General features: G+C 38.9%; 1 protein-coding gene across 7 annotated transcripts in view; it reads right to left on the bottom strand.

Annotated features, from left to right (window-relative positions):
• TGFBR3 (transforming growth factor beta receptor 3) overlaps positions 1 to 21,351 on the bottom strand; it is a 178,411-nt gene that overhangs the window by 34,092 nt on the left and 122,968 nt on the right. For all 7 annotated transcript variants that reach the window (XM_073357091.1, XM_073357089.1, XM_073357088.1 and 4 more), the window contains 4 exons: positions 16,693 to 16,876; positions 9,692 to 9,860; positions 7,196 to 7,343; positions 1,898 to 2,087 (listed from right to left, as the gene is read on the bottom strand). In XM_073357091.1, the coding sequence (XP_073213192.1) occupies positions 1,898 to 2,087; positions 7,196 to 7,343; positions 9,692 to 9,860; positions 16,693 to 16,876 (691 nt within the window). The remainder of the gene's footprint in view (positions 1 to 1,897; positions 2,088 to 7,195; positions 7,344 to 9,691; positions 9,861 to 16,692; positions 16,877 to 21,351) is intronic.

Below are 21,351 nucleotides of genomic sequence, written 5' to 3'. Positions count from 1 at the left end.
TCTTTTTGCGAATACAGACTAACACGGCTGTTCCTCTGAAACCTGTCATTATAGGAACTAGCAGACATTACATCTCTGCTATCAATTGGACTTACAAACTGTGACACACCTGTTCTATATTTTATCTTCTTTAACCTCTCAATAACTCTAATTCCTTTTTCTTTAGTTTGATAAAAGACATTGGCTGTCAGCATTGTTTTTGGTATGAGATCCAGAGCATCCATTAACCTGGGGTGAGTGACTGATCCTTTGGGTTGGAAGAACCTACTGTGAGGTGAATTTTGGTTTTAATCACCTTTCATCACTAAGTCCAATTTGTCTGAGTGGCAAGATATGATGAAGAGCCTAAGGGGATTTTCTGTGGCTCCATGGTAAGGCTAATATAATAATCCAGGAGTGCACACTTGGTATTAGTTTGGTAAAATTTAATTATAGAATATAACACCAGTTTGGGGTATCTGTCCTGTTTTCTGACAGGCCGACCTGACTTTGGCACTCTTGGTTTTGAGCCACATCCTAGACACCGTGTCAAACATTATCCAGAATAACTGTCTTGCAGGACCGCAAAAGCAACAGCATCTTCATATTTACTAGATGACTACAACAATTTTTCCTTTATAAAATGCAGTAGTGGATGATGGGCCCAATCCTGTAAGTCTTTAATTAGGCATATCTACTACTGGAATTTTGTTTCAGTAAGGACTGAAAAAGGACTTCAAGGAATGGGCCTATTATCTGCAAAGGGTAAACAAATGAGAAGGAAACATCACAACCAATGAATACGGTATATTCATTTCAACAATGCTGCTGTCACACATCAATTCCTGGAGTAAAATTTTACTGTTACCTGCCAGTGTAAATCCAGAATTAACTCAACTGGAGTTCCAGACATACACCAGGGTAACCTCAATATTCAATCAAGTTCTCTTGATTTACACTGGTGGGCAAATAAGAGTAGTATTTGACCCTAGGCTCTCTGCATTGTTATTCAGGGTTGAAATCACAACATCTGGTCTTAAGCAGTTAATTATATGGAAGCCACACAACTACTCTCGATACACAAATATAAGCTTTTTTATTATGTAAAACATTATTCTCAATGGGCCAAATTCAGATCTAGTGTAAGAGTGGCTATTACTTAACTAAAAGAAAAGGAGTACTTGTGGCACCTTAGAGACTAACCAATTTATTTGAGCATAAGCTTTCGTGAGCTACAGCTCACTTCATCGGATGCATCCGAGGAAGTGAGCTGTAGCTCACGAAAGCTTATGCTCAAATAAATTGGTTAGTCTCTAAGGTGCTACAAGTCCTCCTTTTCCTTTTGCGAATACAGACTAAAATGGCTGTTACTCTGAAACCTGTCATTATTACTTAACTGGCTTCAATGGAGTTTGACCCACTTTTGTCATCAGTGACTTTGGTCCAATAACTATCTTTTAAAAGCCTTTCGATTTACTATCTTTGCCCAGGCTCTTCTGTTGAGACAATTTTGTGTGTAAACCATTTAAAATAACTCAGGGAAATATTATGTTCATATTTGAAAGACAAAGCCAGACTAACTAACAACCTATCCAGCCATTGGCAGTCCCTAATTCCAGGGATCACTGAGTACAGTTAACTGTATTAGCTTCAGGTTGTGGTAAATGCAGCTACTCAATTCCACCCCAATATTTCAGGTAATAGCACAGTCTACTGGGGTTTCCTACTAGAACTCTCATAACTTTTTGGGGGTAAGATTTTGCTGACTGGAAGATGTGAGCTCCCTTGGTGTTTTAAGCTTGGAAGTATTGAGATCCCAGTGAATGAAACCTCAAACACATGAGGCTCTGTCAAAATGTCACTTACCAAAGAGTATGGTATGTTTTTGTATATGATAAAAATCCACATTCATACTTACCACTGTCTTCAATTCGTAGATGGAACCTATTAGCTACAGGGGCTATTGTGTAGGAAGTAACTGGGCTATAGCCATGGTCATAAGCCCACTTAATCAAATCCTCATGAGACGAGGGAATATCAGGTATTACTAATTTATTCATAGTCATAGATCGTTCTGTTTCTTTTCCAAAGCCAATACTGTTTGGTGCCTGCATATAAAACAGAAAGAGACTGGTTCCGTGAATTGGCACTTGAAGCTTTTTCCAGTCATAGAAAAATGAATTTAAAAATATGAAAGATCATCATCTATTGCATTTGGTTTGTCAACATATTTTACCCTTTCCTACTAAAAGTTCACTGGGACAAACATATGGCCCTTAATATAACCATATAATTTTCAGACCATGAGTTGAGGTGAACCACAATAAGAGACCTGATTTTTTCAAATGTCCACCTTGCCTCACCAGTCACTGGGGTGGTGTCATTTTAATTATGTATGCAAAAATCTTCACTGTACCACTAATCAGGTCTCCTGCACAGTATGGTAGCAATGAAAAAGGCACAGCCTACGACCCAATCCTTTATGGTACAGCTGCATATCATCTATTCCATCTTTGAAGCCAATGGGACTTGAGGACACTGAGACCCAGATCCTTTGAGTATTTATGCACTAACTCCCATTGAAATCAGATGGGCCTCAGTGTCTCACTAAAAGAGGCTCTTAGAAATTGATCCTCTGAAGTACTGAATGCCTCCCGAAAAATGCTGAGCATCCTCAAACATCACTGTAAATTTTTCAGTCACTGGAAACCTACAATACTCAGCACCTTTCAAAACTATAGCTAACTATAAGACATGTTTAAAAATATATATAAATACCATGTATATTCTCATAAATACAACTTGTGCATAACTTGATAAGCTACAATATGAATTTATTTGTGTACACACTTTTCATAGTGACATTACACAACAATTTCCAGCTGATTACAGATGTCCGTCATCTTTCATTTTATTATAAATAATTATGCTAAATTTCAAAACCTCTCGTTTATATCTGCAAGTCAAAGGGATAAAACAAGCATCTCTAGCTGTTACAGGGTAAGACAAAATATTTGCTGTTATTCCACTTTAAATTTATTTTAAATATTTGGCATCTTGAGTTTAAACATATATTTACACAAAATTAAGTTCAGTAACAATCACATTAACTACAGACCAAGCTGAATGCGATAATAATGTCCAGTAAAGAGGAAAATGCACCACCTTTTAACTGCTGACATGTGCCTGCATTGTATTTTCTGTATGTAGATCATACTATTTTCGTGCTGCACAAAAAACACTTTCATTTCCAAGCCTGATTATTTTCTCCATCATATACGCTGCACTTTTGCTAAAATCCCCATTTGTTTCCCATTTTGTTTGCCATCAACATGACCAAATCTTAATCCTTTCCCACTGTAGGACTTTAAAAGATTTACAGTGCTGATCTGTCTTTGCCAGCTTGCTGCAGGACATTTGTCATATCTGCCTGCTGCTTCAGATTAAGGTTCAAAGAAATACATTTCCTCTTAAGGTGTCATCAACCAAGTTTTCGGACAAGGAGATATGAGTAGGTAGGTCCGCTGATAAAACTAAAGGTCCAATCCGACATTCTTTATACTCTCAACTTCCAGAAAAGTTAATGGAAATTCATTATCAGGCTCTTTAAACATAAAAATTTGATATCTATAGTTTAAAGATCATGCTATCCGAACAAAGTATAATGAGAAGCGAGCTGGGTGATCTGTAGCCACAAAGTTTTCTGCAGCATTATCAATATAGGAAAATCCCTCAAGAAGGAGGAAAAAAAAGGAAACAAGGGACATCCCAATTTTAGTGTCTCATCTTAATGCCTTGGTTCAAATTTTTACTTTTCAGCAGATACTAATCTGGATACAGCTTCATATACATTTCAAATAAACATAGTTCTGACTGGCTGGAATTACTATATGCCCCAAATTTGCCATTATTTCCCTTTCTGCCCTCACTTTTTAAATTTTGTTGTTAGGACAACACAACTGAACAAATATTTTTGTCATAACTAGCACTGGCCTATTTTAGTATTTGTTTGCACCTCTCCATTGCCCACTGAACCTGCACTCCTTCACTCCTGTGCATAAACCCAGCAAGACTAAGTGTAGTAACAAGGGTTGGCAGAATTGGGCAATTCATTTGTATGCCCTGTCAACATCCTGGTTCACACCTTGAGGACCCATATTCATAAACCATTATGTGTTAGAGATAGAAAGCTATTTACATATTTTCCAGATGTTCTTGTGAAGATGTAACAGCAGTTTCCGCTGGTAGGTTCCAGAATCTTTTCTCCTTTATACTTGGCAGGCATCCCAAAACAAATACACAAACAAACACAGCTACCCCAAATGCAGTCTGAAATGAATGGAGACCATTTCAGAACTTGGCATCATTTATGGTACTTGGTTATTTTTTCTTATCCAAAGCACAGTCCTAACATTTCTTCAAGTGTTTAAATCTTTTGGTTTTTACCCATTCCCACTTGCACTTTTATATGCTAAAATGAATGGGAGATAATAGAACTTGGCAATACATTGTATATTCTCTTCCTCACCCACAGCACAACCTATAGGTTTGCAAAACTTGGTATGCTTGAATGGAGTGGTTAGAACGCCAGGCATTCCAAGTGGTGTTCTACATGTGTGAGAGAAAATAATTTGCATTAATCTACCCAGGTACAATACCAATTCAAATATGTAATGCCGTACAAAATGGGCCAAATTCAGCCACGCTGTGAGTGGAACTGTGCCCACTTACCTCAGGCTGAATTTGGATCAGTGTGCACTATAATTTTGTAATTCCTTTTTCCATACGAAATACATTACTGGGCTGTAGTATTTAATCAAAAATCTCATGAGCATAGCAAACTGTGGGATGGACTAGATGACCTAATTGGTCTTTCCATCTCTAATTTCTACGAGTCTATGAATCTGGACCTTAAACTCCCTTCCCTGGTTTAGAGGCAGCTTAGTATTCACCTTTCACTGTTTGCCAGTACTTTCTCCCAGGACAATTGTGATTTGTGCTGAGGGCAAGTTAGGAAAATTCAGAAGTGTGGAACTGATTCAGCTAATAAACGAAAAAGAACATAATGAAACATTACCTAATTGTTTTGTAATGTTTTTACGCAATATCCAAAATTGGGCTTGGAAAGGACTTCATCTGAATAAAGGAATAAACACAGCCCAATTCTTGGATGAGAACTGTAATGTATAGTCTTCTTGAATGATATGGAGACATTCAGTTCTTTCCCCCCATAATTACTGTAGGCCAAGGATGTATATTCAGAAAGGGACACATTTTGAATGACACAATGGAGGAAATATTTGCCCAAGAACTTTAGCATGGAAATAAAAATGATCAGATGTCCTAACATTTCAAAATGTAATATTGTTTCCTGTTTTTGTTATGCTAAATGAGAAACATTACATTATTGTTCATCCACTTAACCAGGATGGACAGGGATGTTGTCCCTATCCTGTTTGCCAGAAGCTGGGAATGAGCAACAGGGGATGGATCACTTGATGATTACCTGTTCTGTTCATTCCCTGTGGGGCACCTGGCATTGGCCACTGTCGGAAGACAGGATACTGGGCTCAATGGACCTTTGGTCTGACCCAGTATGGCTGTTCTTATGGTCTTATGAAAGAATACATTTTATCGTTTTTATTGAATATTTAATTGAACTATAAAAAGGGACCATGTTAAAAAAATCAGTAATCTTGCTTTGTGCTCTTAACACCCAAACATTTGAGACATTTTACTGTCCTTTAGGATTTCATATGACGGCAAATACATAAGCCACAAATGGCAATTTTTTCAGGTAGCTACATGCACATGCAATTTAGGTTCTAGCTGCCTCTGAGCATGCAGTGGATTTGCTCTCAATCCTACAGCATGCAAAAATACTCCTTCAAAAAGGCATAGTTTCAGTTTATGTCTAAAACATTTAATAGCAAATTCTACGCAGCAATCCCGAATGAGAACTTAAACTCTTTTGTTTTGGGGGGGAGGGGGTGTCCCTGTGCTTACGGATGTGCTAAGCTCAGTAAACTAAGCTTGGGCTTTCCCTTACTGCACATGTCTACCCAGGGCACACTTTACCCTTCCACACACTGGCATGGGAGGGGAATTTTGAGATGTCACACAGGATGTCACAAAGAATAACTTTTCCTTCCATAGCTTGAACATCCTTCCTGTTTTCCCTTTACTTCTCTTACCCCCAAGATGCTGCACCCTGCCTACAATTCTCCCAGGAGATCTAGATTCAGCTCTCTCCAGGGCCTGTAGTACTGCTCCTGAATCAGCAAGAGAGGAGAGCTGCCAAGCAAAGTGATGTTCTTATAAATGCACTACAGCTCACAGAGTGTCCTGCAGTTAGCTTGCAGCACTTAACCATTAGGACATAGGTCTGGCTCCCAACAAAGATATCTTTTATTTAGCTTATTAAGCTAAACAGAGAGCATGCAATGTAACTAATCAAACATGACAGATATGGGCCATGCTGTTTATATGGTCAAGATCAATCTATTTTTCACTAGGGAAAGCTCATTATTGTGTTCTCAACCAATATGGTGCTGAGCCAAGGAATATGCATCAGGTGTCTTTCTGAAATGGAACTTCCAGCTATGCCTAAATATGGATTTAGGAGTCTAACTTCAGGTTTGAAACCCTGTATTTGCAGCCTGAGCAAAGGTGAGGGCGGTCTGGCCAAACACTATATGTGGGTAGAAATGTTGGCAAGGGACAGCCTAGCCATGAAGTCCAGTGTTATTCCCAGCATAAGCAGAACTAACCAGTTCCCACTTCTGTAGGAGATATGGGTGTGTTACTTGTAGTTACGATTATGCCCTTGCAGGCATCTTGCCAACTTCTGAGATGAACTTATGAATTCATTCACTGAGGTACCGGCACATGAGAAGTGAACGTGTAAGGAATCTGCATACATCTCATGGATGTCAGATAAGTGGGAGGGATTTACGTTCTAATCAGCAGCACTGTCCATACCTGGCCCAAATGTCACCAGCTGCGAGAAGAGTTTTTCTGTGTATGTGTTCCTCTGTATATATGTAGAGACTTCTGAATGCTGCTTTGTGAAAAGTGCTAATAACTCAGGGATGTTAGCTAGGAGGAAGAAAACATTCGGCGAGCAGTATGTTATTGTACTCTAACTCATTCACATAACATATTAGCTATTAACAGCATTTTGCCTCTTGAAAAATTAAAAAATGCCTTAACTTACAACCACTTCCAGTTTTCCCTGAACATCATGTGACTTGATAACCCAATTGACAGACTTTTTACACTTGAGGATAAGTATGAGGTCCTTGACAAGCATGACGTCTGGTTGAGATGGTCTAATGTCAATGATTATATCCACCTGGAAAGCACTGTATGTGGAAAATAAAGACAAAGTAAGTCCAGAATGCCAGAAATTTTCAGCTATCAAACTTCTTCCAGTCCATCATGATTCCAGTGTCTGGCCAGCTGATTAAAATCCTGGAGATTATCCCAGGCACCACAACATGTGCAAAACAGATTGCTACTTCACACACTAAAACGATTTTACATAACAGAATCAAGTGCTTTTTCAGACTAATAATTATTGTTCAATATTTATCTCCTATTTACAGAAAGTTTTTGTTACTTGTTCCAGCTGTTTGCTTTATACAATATTTTTACCTCATTTCAGCCAAACAAGTCTTAAATATAGTTATTTCAGTTTTCCATGGGTATAGATATATTGAAGATCAAAATCACTCCATCGTACCAAAAACCAAAATAAACTAGGCAGGTTCAGCAACACAAAAGAGTACAAATAATGTATTTTAGTAATACATCTGCCTGTGCAGTTAAACTGTAGAAATTATTTTCACTTAAAATTTTGCATGTGTTGTAGAGTTATTATACTATCGTGTTTAGTTTACAATACTTCTAGATATATAGTTATTTTAAAAAGAAAAGAAAACAGACATCCAACCTACTGATTGCTGGAAAATTGAGGAATACAATCCAGGTTTTTAACAGCACAGTAAAATAAGTAGAGCAAGTGGATTTGTACCCAGCAATAACATTTCCTGATGCAGAATATAAATTCAACAGAAAATCTTCATTTCCATCATGATTTTACCAAGTCGTAGACCATAAAAGTATGCTTGTTGCCAATTAATAGGCCTCAACTAAACTTTGCATTTTGATTTAGTGTCTCAGGGGCCTTTGTCTTATCTCCTGTAGTTATGCACATGTCCCTCTTAGTTCCTGTTGGTTTTTGTGTAGCTCAGTGGGCATACACTTTGCACATACAGCTGCCCTTTCAACATAGGCAGCATCTGGGCATATAACAGGATTGAGGCAGGTTCTGAATTAGTACACTTCTTCTTTAATTGTAAGTTTTACTAGTACATTTAAACTAAGAAAAATGTGCAGTTTAAATATCTGAAAAGTAAACTCCCATTACGCACTTTCAGCCAAAACCAAGACCCAGATCTCCACTCAAGCAGAAGGCTGTAACTGGGTATCTCTGCATGAGACCTGTGGTGGCAGTGATGGAAAGGAACTGCTCCATAGAAGCTTTGCTTCAGCACAATGTCTGAAGGAGCCCTTTATTCATGCCATGCAGCAACAAATCCATGGGCCCTACCCTGCCCTTCTTCTGTCATGACCCAGCCCCCCCCTCAAGTTCCCAGGCACTGCTATTTAAGGAACACCTGCAGAGCTGGGTTCAGCATCATGCTGGGTATGTGCAAGCCCTGTGTAGCCCCCTCCCAAGCCAACTCCTTTGTATAATTGAGGTGTACCAATTCCACTGCCAAGGAGATGGATTTGCTCTTAATGAAATAACTAAATTTGGACAAAATTGGGTAACTTTTAGAGATCTGCCTGGTCTCTTCGGCAAGCAGACATTAGTCTCTTTCCATTGTCTTTGAGGAATACACACTTCTACTGGTGCCTGTGGAAAAGTTGCACTGCTATGCTGACAGCGAAAGACAGATTTTATGTACAATAACAGTACTTAGCACCTATATAGGACTTTACAGGTGGGATTTAAAAAATGCTCCACATTGGCCTAACTCTGCTTCCATTGAAATCAAGCAGAAATTTACCATTGACTCCACTGTGACCAGTTAGGCTACAAGTTAATACTCTTTCCAAAAAAAAACAACCCAACAACAACAAAAAAACCACACCCCAAAATTTGCCTTACATCTTCATGGCATTTTAGCTAAGCTGAATACCCTAGAAAGCAATACTGCGAGGAAAACGGAGTCACAAAGGTTAAATGATTTGGCAAGTCACTGATAGTGCCGTGATTACAATTTGGGAGTGCTCGCTACCAGATAATGCTCACTTCTTTGTGCCAGATGAGTCCTCTTGAACACTTCAGGCCAGACTCTGCCACCCTTACTCTGTGGTAGTCCCACAATTTGAATAGGAGTTCTGCCTGCAGAACAATGGCAGGATATGGCCCACAGGAACTACACTTTACTTTTACAGTCCAAACAGGAAAATGAATGTATCATTTTGAGGCATCAATCCAGGGTCGGGCTCCAATATCCTTCTTGTACTAAACATCTCAGATGTCTACCTAATTTAAAGTATAACCGGTCAGATTCTTCAACTCTTTCTTATAATGACCAGGAAGTCCCATTCATTTTATTTTTGATGGACACTAGGATTTTTACTTTAAGTTATAAAGTAAACTTGTGAGGATTAGATAACTAATTTGTGGACACTTTACCTGTAGGGATTGGAGTTTGGAGTGATTAATTCAATTATATGAACCTCTCTCTCTTGGTCTGTGGCAGACATGAGACACCCCTCCGCTGTCTTTGGTTGTAGATATCCCGCAAGATAATTCAGAGAGAGGAAATTCTTTTCTATGTTGCATGTGGGAGGAAAAACTTGATCTGGGGAAAAAAAAAGTATACACATCTTCACTGATATATATGTACCCCCACCCAACACTCACTCACTCCACTTAAATTCAACACTTCCTGATATAAGTATATTTACTTTCATAAGTATGGATGATACACCAAGAATCTTGAAAAAAATGGTGTTACTATTCTAACAATACAGGATATCTCTGAAGCAAAAGCTATAAATAATTTATAATTGACAGTTTCCATTTACAACACTCAGACATCTGAAACAGGTGTAGTAAAGGTGATATCTGAAAAATGACAGGTGTAGTAAACTTTCTTCAGAATTAATAAAAGTACAGTTAATTTGGTGCACTGTGTTAAAAAAATATTTCTTCTGAATGTAATTCACAGAAAATATTTAAAAGGGATACCTTCAACATAAAAGCTAGACTTCCTTCCTTCAGAAATGTTTTTAGTCATTAGTCATAACATCCAAGATTAATATAAGTGAAAGATCAGATATTTTCTCTCTCTATTTTCAGTTTTCTTACTTTGTGTGTTTGACCATACGTATACCCTTCACACAGCAAGAGGGAAAACGGATTATAAAGTCACAACAGATAGGTTCAAGGGCAAATGTGGTACCTGAAACTACTATACTTCTTTTTTTTTTTTAATACTGCTGAGATTTCAAGTTGACGGTGGCCTTTTGAATCTGTGATGCAAAACAACAGAAACAAGAGTTTGGGGGCCAGATTTTTAAACGGGGTCTGTAAAATTGCGTTCAAAATACCAGTATTTCCATAATACTACTTTCTGTAGGACCTTTCATCCAAGGAAGTGAAAGTACTTTAACATAAGAATTAATCTTCATGATAAGCTGTGAGGCAGTTATCCTCATTTTACAGATGGAGACACTGTGGCACACAGGTTTTAAGTGACATGTCCAAGGTCATACAAGAAATCAGTGGCAAGGACAGAAATAAAACCCCAACTCCTAGCCTTTGCTCTAACCACAAGATTATCCTTCCAAAATAGCAGGATGAACAGTTACTTAGTTTTCATGAGCAAACTCAGGATATGGTGCAGACAAAATTGCACAACAGACCTAGCTCAGTTTCTAAAACCACTTGTAACATTTGGTTCTCTATGTTATGGCTGACATCATCCTTCAAGTGACTTCTAGTTTGGTACATAACTTCTTATAGAGACTCCTGCAATCCCTAGGTATAGTGCAACCAGCTAAGATGGCTCCTTTCCCCAACCCTGCACAAAATGGTCTTTGAATACTCACTTTGCTTCCTCCTCTAGATAATCTTTCTATCACAACTATATGAGACTACATTATGCAGGCTGCCCAACAGGCTCCCCCAACATCTGTTATGTGCCGGGCCAGATGATGAGCCCTGAATGCAGCTGCAATTCTGCCAACTCCTCCCACATAGCAGAGGATGGAAAATGATCCATACTGAACTCAAATAAATAGATATTTAACCCTCAGCAGCAGCACTGTAATACATTTCTTGCCATAAAATAATTGCCTCTCAGTAGGTCATGGATGATCACCACATGCTTTATATCATTAGCCACCGCAAAGAGCTTGATTCCTGTTCCTGGCATCTTCATTAAGTGTTTCTAGAATTTTCAATCAATCAATCTGTTTCTCCAGCTGCCATTGGTACTGAGACTCCTCACACTGGGCCTCTTCTTGATAGTACACTCTCCCTCTGCTCTTCATTTTAACTCTATCTCACTGGCTATTTGACATATACATGTCGTTTCTTTTTCCTCCTCAAAAAAACTGTTTACTCTTGCCACTGCTAGTTTCCAAGACACTGATTGTAACACAAGATAAAAGGAACCCCATGCTGTCTGCCCTTGGTCATTATTTTCTAGTTTATGAAAACAACAAGGAGTCCGGTGGCACCTTAAAGACTAACAGGTTTATTTGAGCATAAGCTTTCATGGGTAAAAACCTCACTTCTTCAGATGCATGGAGTGAAAGTTACAGATGCAGACATAAATATACTGACACATGAAGAGAAGGGAGTTACCTCACAAGTGGAGAACCAGTGTTGACAGGGCCAATTTGATCAGGGTGGATGTAGTCCACTCCCAATAATAGATGAGGAGGTGACAATTCCAGGAGAGGCAAAGCTGCTTTTGTAATGAGCCAGCCACTCTCAGTCCCTATTCAAGCCCAAATTAATGGTGTTAAATATGCAAATGAATTTTAGTTCTGCTGTTTCTCTTTGAAGTCTGTTTCTGAAGGTTTTTTTGTTCAAGTATAGCTACTTTATATCTGTTATAGAATGTCCAGGAAGATTGAAGTGTTCTCCTACTGGCTTTTGTGTGTTACCATTCCTGGTGTCCGATTTGTGTCCATTTATTCTTTTACGTAGGAACCGTCCGGTTTGGCCAATGTACATGGTGGCAGAGGGGCATTGCTGGCACATGATGGCATATATAACCTCTGATGGCATATATGATCCTTCTCTTTATGTGTCAGTATAATAATGCCTGCATCTGTAATTTTCACTCCATGCATCTGAGGAAGTGGGTTCTAGCCCACGAAAGCTTATGCCCAAATAAATCTGTTAGTCTTTAAGGTGCCACCGGATTCCTTGTTGTTTTTGTGGATACAGACTGACATGGCTACCCCCCGATACTTTCTAGTTTATGAATTTTCTAGTTGTTTGAGAGGGGGAGTTTACGGTTTTAATAATCTATTTAACTGGTGTTTAAAAAATGATTTATGGAGTGGTTGGTTTACGGCCTCTGCACCTTCCTGTAATCTCCAGACAATACTACTATGGAATTTGTTGTAAAATATGCATGAAAGAATACATGATAGGGTATCTGGTCACAATATACAGATGCCTTGAAACACAGTTTGCCAAAGTGTACCCACCGGAATTCTGCAATGTAGCCGGCAGCTGCTTCATCTTCAAAGCCTGCCAGATTGCTTGGATTAATATGGAATACTGTACATTGGGACCTGTAGTTTCTGTGGGTAGCACTTCCATTTTAAAGATGAGAGAGGCTGCATTCTGCTACATTCTGTATGAATTGGGTGTTACCCTTGGGTTCTTGGCCAATGTGACCCTAAATTAGTGCTCCTGGCTTAAGAGCATTAGGAGCCATTACTTGCATCACCTTTCCATGATAAACCACTGTTGCCAAGGGTTTAGAATTCAGCTGTAAAAATTCCATCCAACTGGAACTCGCCTTTCAAAGTCTAAGTCTGGTATGAGAGAAAGGTTTGGGATTTCAGCCCAGGAGCAAGCAGAGAAATCTCTCTGTCACGCATGTTGGTGGTTTAACTCATTTCTTTGCACACTGCTATTCCAGAATGTTGAAGACAGCACAGAATTGTCAGCCTTAAAATGGTACCAAGGAGAATTTAAAACTACTGTGGAGATTTTGTGCCCCAGCAGGGGAGTTGGTGCAATTCTTCAGTGCAAGGGATGGGGAGGAGTTTGGAAGGTGGGGTGAGGAAGGGGCAGGCCAGGGAGATGAGAGGTGAATGTGATTTCAAGCAGCAACCTCAAAACCATTAAAATGATTCAGTACAAAATTCTGTAGATTAATTAGCAAAAGCTTGAATATTAATTCAGTGAAATATATAAAGCAGTAATCCTGCAAACCATGTAGTATAACATCACTTTCTATTCACCACACCCATCACTGACAAAGAAATTAAACTACAGGGCAGGTACCCAAATATTTATGGAGCTTATACTCACAGGATTTTTGAACTGAACAACAAAGCCATCAACTGTAGTAAATGGTTGGAGTAACAATTAGTACAGTAGCTACACTAATAGCATGCAACAGGCTATTTGTTAACTGATGCTAACCAAACCTGGGTTCTGTCCTACATAGAAGTTTCAGCATCTGCACCAGCAAAGTCTGATTAAATTTGATCCCACGTGTTGTACAGTCTGTGTCTCAAAACATACATGTTTTGTCATAAAAAGTTATCCTAACTTTATCCTTGCCAGACAAGGAATTGCTGTCATCACATCTGTATCAAAAACATCCTTTTAAATATCATTAAAGGCATTTCTCCTTGTGTGTGCCTGGCTGAGGTCTTGTATTGTATTCTTGTATTCTCACTGACATGTCCCTGCAAACAGAATCCAGTCTCACTCTCTGAACTCTGATAATATAGTGATCAGACTGCTCTCCACTTCAGTTCTTTTCTGAGTCCCTCTTCATTTTACATAGTAACACCATTTTACATATGTTTCCTTGGCCCAGGATTTCAGTGCAGTCTGTCTAACGTTCTGATTATGCCCATCCAGCTGATCTCTAATCAGCCAGTTCCATTATATCCTTGAGATATGGCATCCCCATGATTTATATGCTCCTAGCTGACCTGATTTTCTAGATTTCCACCCTCCCTTCAGCAGCCATTCCTTGCTTCAACAGTGTTGTCTTAGAACAGCAAAGTTAGAAGTGATTTTGTTCTGGGAATGAGCTTTCTTCTTCAGGTGCCAGTCTTTTCTTCCCCGTGAACTGAATTTTCTGTTCAAGTTTATTCACAGTTAGGGCCTGAACCTCTAAAGTGCTGAGCTCTTCCTGGACCAGATTCTGCCTCCTTTACTCATGTTGAGTAGTACCATGCTATGTGAACAGTCCTTTTGAAATCAAGTACTACACAACACAGTTATAGGTGACACACTCAGGTGTCCTAATTTATGCCAACCACAATCGACTCTCACTGTAGCCAGTGGAAGTGGAGGGTGCTTAGCACTTTACAGGAGCCAATCATCATCTTGCATGCTGGGCTCTGGGTAGCTTAACCTTTGTTTCAAAAGCCTGAAAGCGCTCATTCAGTGTAGGCTGCATTTTGTCCAGTTCAGTATTTTGTTTCTCAGCAATTCCCTTATTAAACTTGCAAGGAGGGATATTGCAAAGAGATACTGTATGCAATGGATCTTCTTGTCATTAGACTGCTGTGGTGCATACGCTGAAGAAATCTGATTTTTCACTCTTCTGCCTATTTGAGGACTCAAATCTCACAACTTGCCAGGAGTTAAAAGACAGTTTGAATCTAAAAACCAAATAGGGGTTACACTTCAACTTGTTCGTAGGAACTCCTTGAAAAAGTGTTGATCTTGGTTGCCTGCCAAGCCCCATCTCATGTTGATATTCCTAGTTCAATTGTGGTGTTCAACAGTTTTTAGCTGTAGCAAGCTTCTTATATATTTCACTGCTTATCTGATTGGAGACTTGCAGATCAGACTACAAAATTCAGTCAGATTTTTGAAGCATCTAACTAATTGTTCATCTCCACAGCATACAGAGAACTACCACCAGTGTACATATGTTCCAAGAACAGCAGTGAAGGAAGTTTAGTTTAATAAACTAATAAATATATTTAAGAATGACCCTCTGGCATTAAAGTCTTAAACTGGTGCCAAGTAGAAAAGAAATCAAACGGGGGAATCCCTGCAGAAATTTGGCAGGTTTTTTGGATAAAACCAACAGGCATGTTCTGATTTGCGGGGGCAAGACTCATGCTTCAGGAAATAAAGTGATCATATGCAGGCGCTTCAGAAAGTGGGTTTTCTCCACATAGTCTTGTGTAACTGGCTAGGTGAATTACGCAGCAGTTTTGTCTTCTCCAGCATTACTGCAGGAGCACTGCTGAATTAGGCAGCCCACTGGTTCTGGTAAATGCTATATTTCTAATACTTGCTGGAGTTTGCTAAAATTTCCCACTGATTTCTACTATTCCCAGTCATAGTACTTGAAGGAGCCTCATATGGCTGGATAATATTCTGTGCCAGTTTTACGATACCTGGGCACTACCAGTTGTGCTGAAGATGAAGCCCTCATTTTCAACTGCTGGACTGTGCTCAGTGTGTATCTCAATTATTATTTACACTGTGTTTGGATATCAACATTGCTTTGATCTACAACTCTGATTATGCCTTCAGAGCACAAAATTGAGAGTTGCAGCAAGTTAGTGAATGACTCTACTTTTTCTGATGCAAAATATGCATGCAGAATATGCTGGCACCCTCCACCTATCATCCAGGCCTGCATGAAAATTGTCCCCGCATGGAAAGCTGCACTCAGTACTCCCCACCCTCTTTGTGAAGATGTGGGGCATTATATGGCCAGATAGCATGAAAAGACTTTCAACTGCCTTTGTAAGTGGTAAGAATTTCCTAATGGGCTAACTGAATGGGTTCATGCAGTAAGTATGCTGCAGGTCAGCATCATATAGCAACTCTCCTGAACTGACTAACTCACAGAGTGTGTTCAGAAAAAAGGCAGCTGGAGGGAGAAAAAAAAAAAGTTCACATTCTTTTAATTCAGACTGAATCCTTGAGGATACAAAGTACACATGTCCAAGTTGGGGGCTACTTATCTTTCAAAATGGTAGAAGGGAACAATTCTTTGTGCAAAGCAGTTTAGTCCCCGTTCATTTCTTGGATAAAGCAATAAACAGAGAAAAACCTCAGTGACTTTCTGGCTAGCAAAAATAAATCCCACTCATCTTCATTTTTTGAGGATCAATTCTTTAAATGAAGAGTACAGGCTACCTGATTAGTCAGCATGATTCATTTACCCTTTTAGAAAATGTGACTTCTTAAATATTTGACTCCTCTAATGGATTCTGGACAAAATTTCCAAACTCGGCTGCCTAAAATAAGACACCAAAATCCCTACATAGGAACTTAATTCCATGGCCTGATTTTCAGACTTTTTATTCCCCTCTCCCACATGCCTCTTAACGAGGTCTCCATTCTAAAATATTGAGCATTATATTTAATAATTAAGACACAGAATGTAAAATACAAACTAAAATGTGCCTCATTCTCACCACTCCCTGTTCTGTTAAAAAAAAAAAACATACCTTCTCCCACTTTGATGTAAATGTTTCTCGATATTTTGAGTTCAGTGAAAGATGTGACTGCTCCATATTCCTTTTGGGCCCACTGTAACAGATGTTCATTTCCCTGAGGGAAAGGCTTTTCCTCAGTTTCTGCTGCCAAGGAGAAATTTCCCTTCTCAAACTGAAGAACGGAACCTGGAGATACCTGATGGGAACAAAACCCTATTTTTAATTGGACACATTTACCTAGGACAGAAGTATATTTTTTTAAAAAAAGCCATTTAATCTGTCACACAGAAATCCGTTCATTGCAAGTGATGAAGTGACATTTGCATGTTTTAAAATTTGCTTAACAGACAGTTTTTTAACACTGTTTAGACCACATATAATCATTTTAAATATCACATGATCAGAAAGAACACAAGGTCATGCTTGTCCAGGTTAGCCGAAGATAATGACTGAAAGCCTCACCAGATGAGAATACCTTATTAAATAAAAACTCATATTGTTGCTTTCTTAACAGGAGCCTGTGTCTGGAGGCTTGAAATATCTGGTCCAAAATGTAAGAGCAACCATACACCTTTAGAAAGGAGTTGAAAAATACACTACACTATGAGGCCCTGATGGGCAACCTAACACCTCACTCATAACTTTAAAAATAATGAAAACTGAGGAATAGTGCATGTCACTATAATGAGGATATGTGCAAAAGCCTTGGGATATTCAAATATGTCGGCTGCAGAAGCAGAACAGAGTGAAATGAAGAATGAGAGCCGAATAATTCTTAGTTGTGTCATGGTAAGTCCAAGCAACTCCATGGACTTTGGTGGAGCAACAATGGAGTCAATCTGCAGCAGGTGAGATCAGAGGGCCAGACTGGCCCCTGCATTGGGCTGATTTCTGTCATACTGGTGGTGAAAAGCAGCCCTAAAGCAAGCATTACTAGCCCAAGGAAGATCATCCCAGTCTCAGGGGATCGTCTGGTGGCACCGAACTGGCATTACAACTCCTATGACATCCTCTTCCCTGCAGCTGGTGTATGGGACAATTCCCTGCACCCTGGCAACTCCTGGCTGTCATATTGATCCTTTGGGGCTGGCCACTGACAGCTAGGGTAATTTAGAGCATCTGTAGATGGTTCTAATGTACATCTTCGAACTGGATCAGTGCACAGTGGGCTCAGGATTCGAGGAGCTCAAAGGCAGCTAAAAATCATCAATCCTAGACTGTATTTTGTGCTTGTTCAATGTGACTGATAATTATGGCCTGATATCTGCTCCACATGGTCTACCAATGTTGGTCCTTCAAGTCCTGGTTTCAGCAGAGACTATCCAGTCAAGTCTAATGAGAACATGGGGGGGAAGGGGGGCGGAGAAGAGATACAGGAAGATAGATAACTTTTTGTTGTGATATCTCAGTGCAAAAAGGATTACAACCTAGAAAATTTCCTTCTGTGAGAAAGCACGAAACTCTCTGATGCTGGAGCAGAGCAAAGCAATGATAAGGGGAGACAGAGATATTTAAGATTTCTTCAGACTGTATATTTTCCATAGCAGTATGAAAAATGTTTGAAAGAATATACTACTCAAGTCCTGCATGTACCCCAGATAATTAAATCAATGGGCCATTGGTCCAAATAACCTGTTCTGAACAAATTAGAAAACATTTTCCTGACTTCATCCCAGAAGGCCTAGACATATCTTATAACCACACTGGATGTGCATAAAGCTGAGCTGCAATTACATTTAAACAAAGATTTAGGTGGTGGCAGTATGATCAGGCCCCAGCCTGAGAGGGAGATGGTGACTCCAGAAGTCTCCTCACTGCTTTGAAGAAAGAGTACATTGCAACAGGTCTACCACAGTCTATCACACACTCTGGTGCTGAAGAGTGTGTTGGTGGGAATAGGAGGTGTAGAGTCTTGACTCCACCCCCTACCCATCCACCATGCATGATTGGGGGAGGGGGTAACATAGCTGCTGTGCAAAGCTGGAAATGGCAGTATGATGTTGCAGTGCAAGGGAGAAAGGGGGTGTATCATGCACTTTTCTCACTTACACAAACAAGCAAAACAGGCCACACTACTTCTCCAAGAGAACAGATATTTGTTCATATTTCTGCAACGTGAACATCTTTTTACTGCAATTCATCCTGCACTCTTCTTTTGATGGACTGAACATGCAGTCTGGTTTTGAACTGCAAGTCTAATGCGACTTTAAGCATTACAATCAGAGCAATGAATAAAACATCATAATCTCTGCTCTATCCTGCACATTATTTATGCACATGCTTCTCCAGAATAATAGCCATTTACATCTGTCTAGCTTTATAAACAACAAAATACAACAATGAGCTCATTCAAAGGAATAAACTAAAATCGGTTATTTTTATATTAAACATCCATCATTGCAAACCAACAGCAACTCGTTATTAACTTTGCTAGAACCATTATTAAAAGTACCAGTTTGGGACACTGTAAACCAACCTGCTTAGCAAATACAAATGCTCATCGAAGTGGAGAAACAGCTTGTATGTTCTAGCATGTTAAACTCTTCTAAAGTTCTTTCCTACATCCATTGATATTTGTTAGTATTATCAATCATTTTTTGTGAGGACACACTGCACAGATCACATAAACTTCTCTTTTTTGAAGAGAGAAGACCCTTGAACTTCAGAGTTCATTTTGACCAGACCTGTCACAGAAAATAGCTTAGGAATCCTTTATCCCTTTGCCAGAATAGTTTTAAAATTTAGTCTAACATTTGTTTCAACTCTGGATGATCTTTATTTGTTGCTGTTCATATGATTATCATAAAACATTTTTCATAAAAAGGTTATATTCAGCACAACATAAGATACACGAGTTTAGCACATTTCTGAAGCAAGAAAGTAAACTCTGCATACCATAGGAAAAAACAGTGAGGGACCAAAACACTGTCTAAAATGTATTTGACAATTATGGCTTGATTTTCAAAGATGTTGGGCACCTGTATGTCCCCATTAAAGTCTGTCTACAGTAGGATAACCCCAGTTCTATGGTTTTGGGAAAAGGCAGCAACAAGGAGACATATCCTAAACAGAAAAGTACAATTTGTTAAAAGAATTAATCATGTTATAATGCAGATTTTGAAGTCTGCCTTAAATTGGAGCCAAACCAATTTCTGGAGAAATTCCAGTGTCCAAGATGCAGCTACACTATGGATTAATTTGACCCAACACATCTCTAAGGTATGTTCACATTGCATATTAAGGTGTAATACAAGGTGCCTTACAAGTTTTAATCTAGCTACCACCGGTAACAATAGTAGTGATGACATGGTGGCAGAGGTTTAGTATGGACTAACAATCCAAGTACGAGCCTGCTGGGCCACTGCGTGTTCACTGCAGCATACACATACCCTAAAATGTAATTAATTAGGCCCTACAAATATTTATGCACGTTCCTACCTTTACATATGTGAGTTAGTCCCATGGAACAATTCTTGTGCATATAGTCAAGCACATATATGTTTGCAGGATCAGGGCCTTGATCAGCTATGACTTTACACTAGAAGTCAATGGACACCAGTATACCACTGCACTTCCCACTATCAGCAATAAGATAAACCCTGAATTACCACAGTTATGCTACACAGTACTGAAGAAATGTGGGTCCTGATTGTCATTTAAACACTTGAAAATGCCGAGTGAAGGTGCCTTACTATAAATGAGCATCAGGCCTATGAGCTTTAAAGACTAGAGTGTCATGAAACATAATTCATCTGACAATAGAAAAACTTTGGGATCTTTGGATGGAAATGGTTATCTACTATTAATGACCGTAAGTTATTACATCATTTCAAATAAAATTTTAGTGCAGGCATGTTGTTCTGACATTTACTTATCTGATTCATTTTAAAGACACATTGAATGAGAACTTTCTATGCAGAGGAAGAAAGGATACTTTTGAACACTGAGCTGAAAAATATATTAATATGTGGTAGCTTACTGCAATGCACTTGTCATTCTATTTTCCATTTATGTTTCAACTGATCCCATGTCTGTTAACAGCATAGGTTTCCTCCTCAGAATTCGTTTGATTTTCTATTTGTTTGCGAATTAAAACTTTGAAACACTCTACAACATTCTTTGGCATGACAAATGTCTTCCTGTGGGAATGAAGCTGACAACAAGATCTAAGTAGGAACAAACTGAAGGACAGAAGGCAAAACAACTAGCAAATGTAAGGGTATATTATAGAATGTAGATGTTAGATAGTTAATAAAACATCTTTAAATACATATTAAGCTTTTCATTCACTTTTTAAAAAATCATGCACAAGTTTGCATATGAAATTTTGGTCCCACTACCAGATTTGAAAAAGAAGAGCAGAACTCTGCTTTGTCTGCCAGTGCTGGGATTTTTACTACAAGGACTTAAGGCTAGGTTAAGTGAGCCAACCACATTATTTTTTTTGGACTGGGTTCAACAAACTCTTCCAAAAGAAAGAAAGAAAAAATCAACCATCACTTTGTTTCAACACCTGCCTTTGTACATTAACTACTTACCCTATAGAACCAATCTCTCGGAAAGCAGCCTTACTCCTTAAAGCACCCAGGACATGTAGGTGCACTGAAATTAAAAGTACCATCATTCAATCAAAGATATTTATAACGTTTATCTGAGTGCTACACAGCTCAA

Source organism: Lepidochelys kempii, chromosome 8, assembly GCF_965140265.1.
Source record: "Lepidochelys kempii isolate rLepKem1 chromosome 8, rLepKem1.hap2, whole genome shotgun sequence".
NCBI classification, from domain to species: domain Eukaryota; kingdom Metazoa; phylum Chordata; order Testudines; family Cheloniidae; genus Lepidochelys; species Lepidochelys kempii.
Note: the sequence above shows the minus strand (reverse complement) of the source record. Positions and strands in the feature narration are given on the sequence as shown.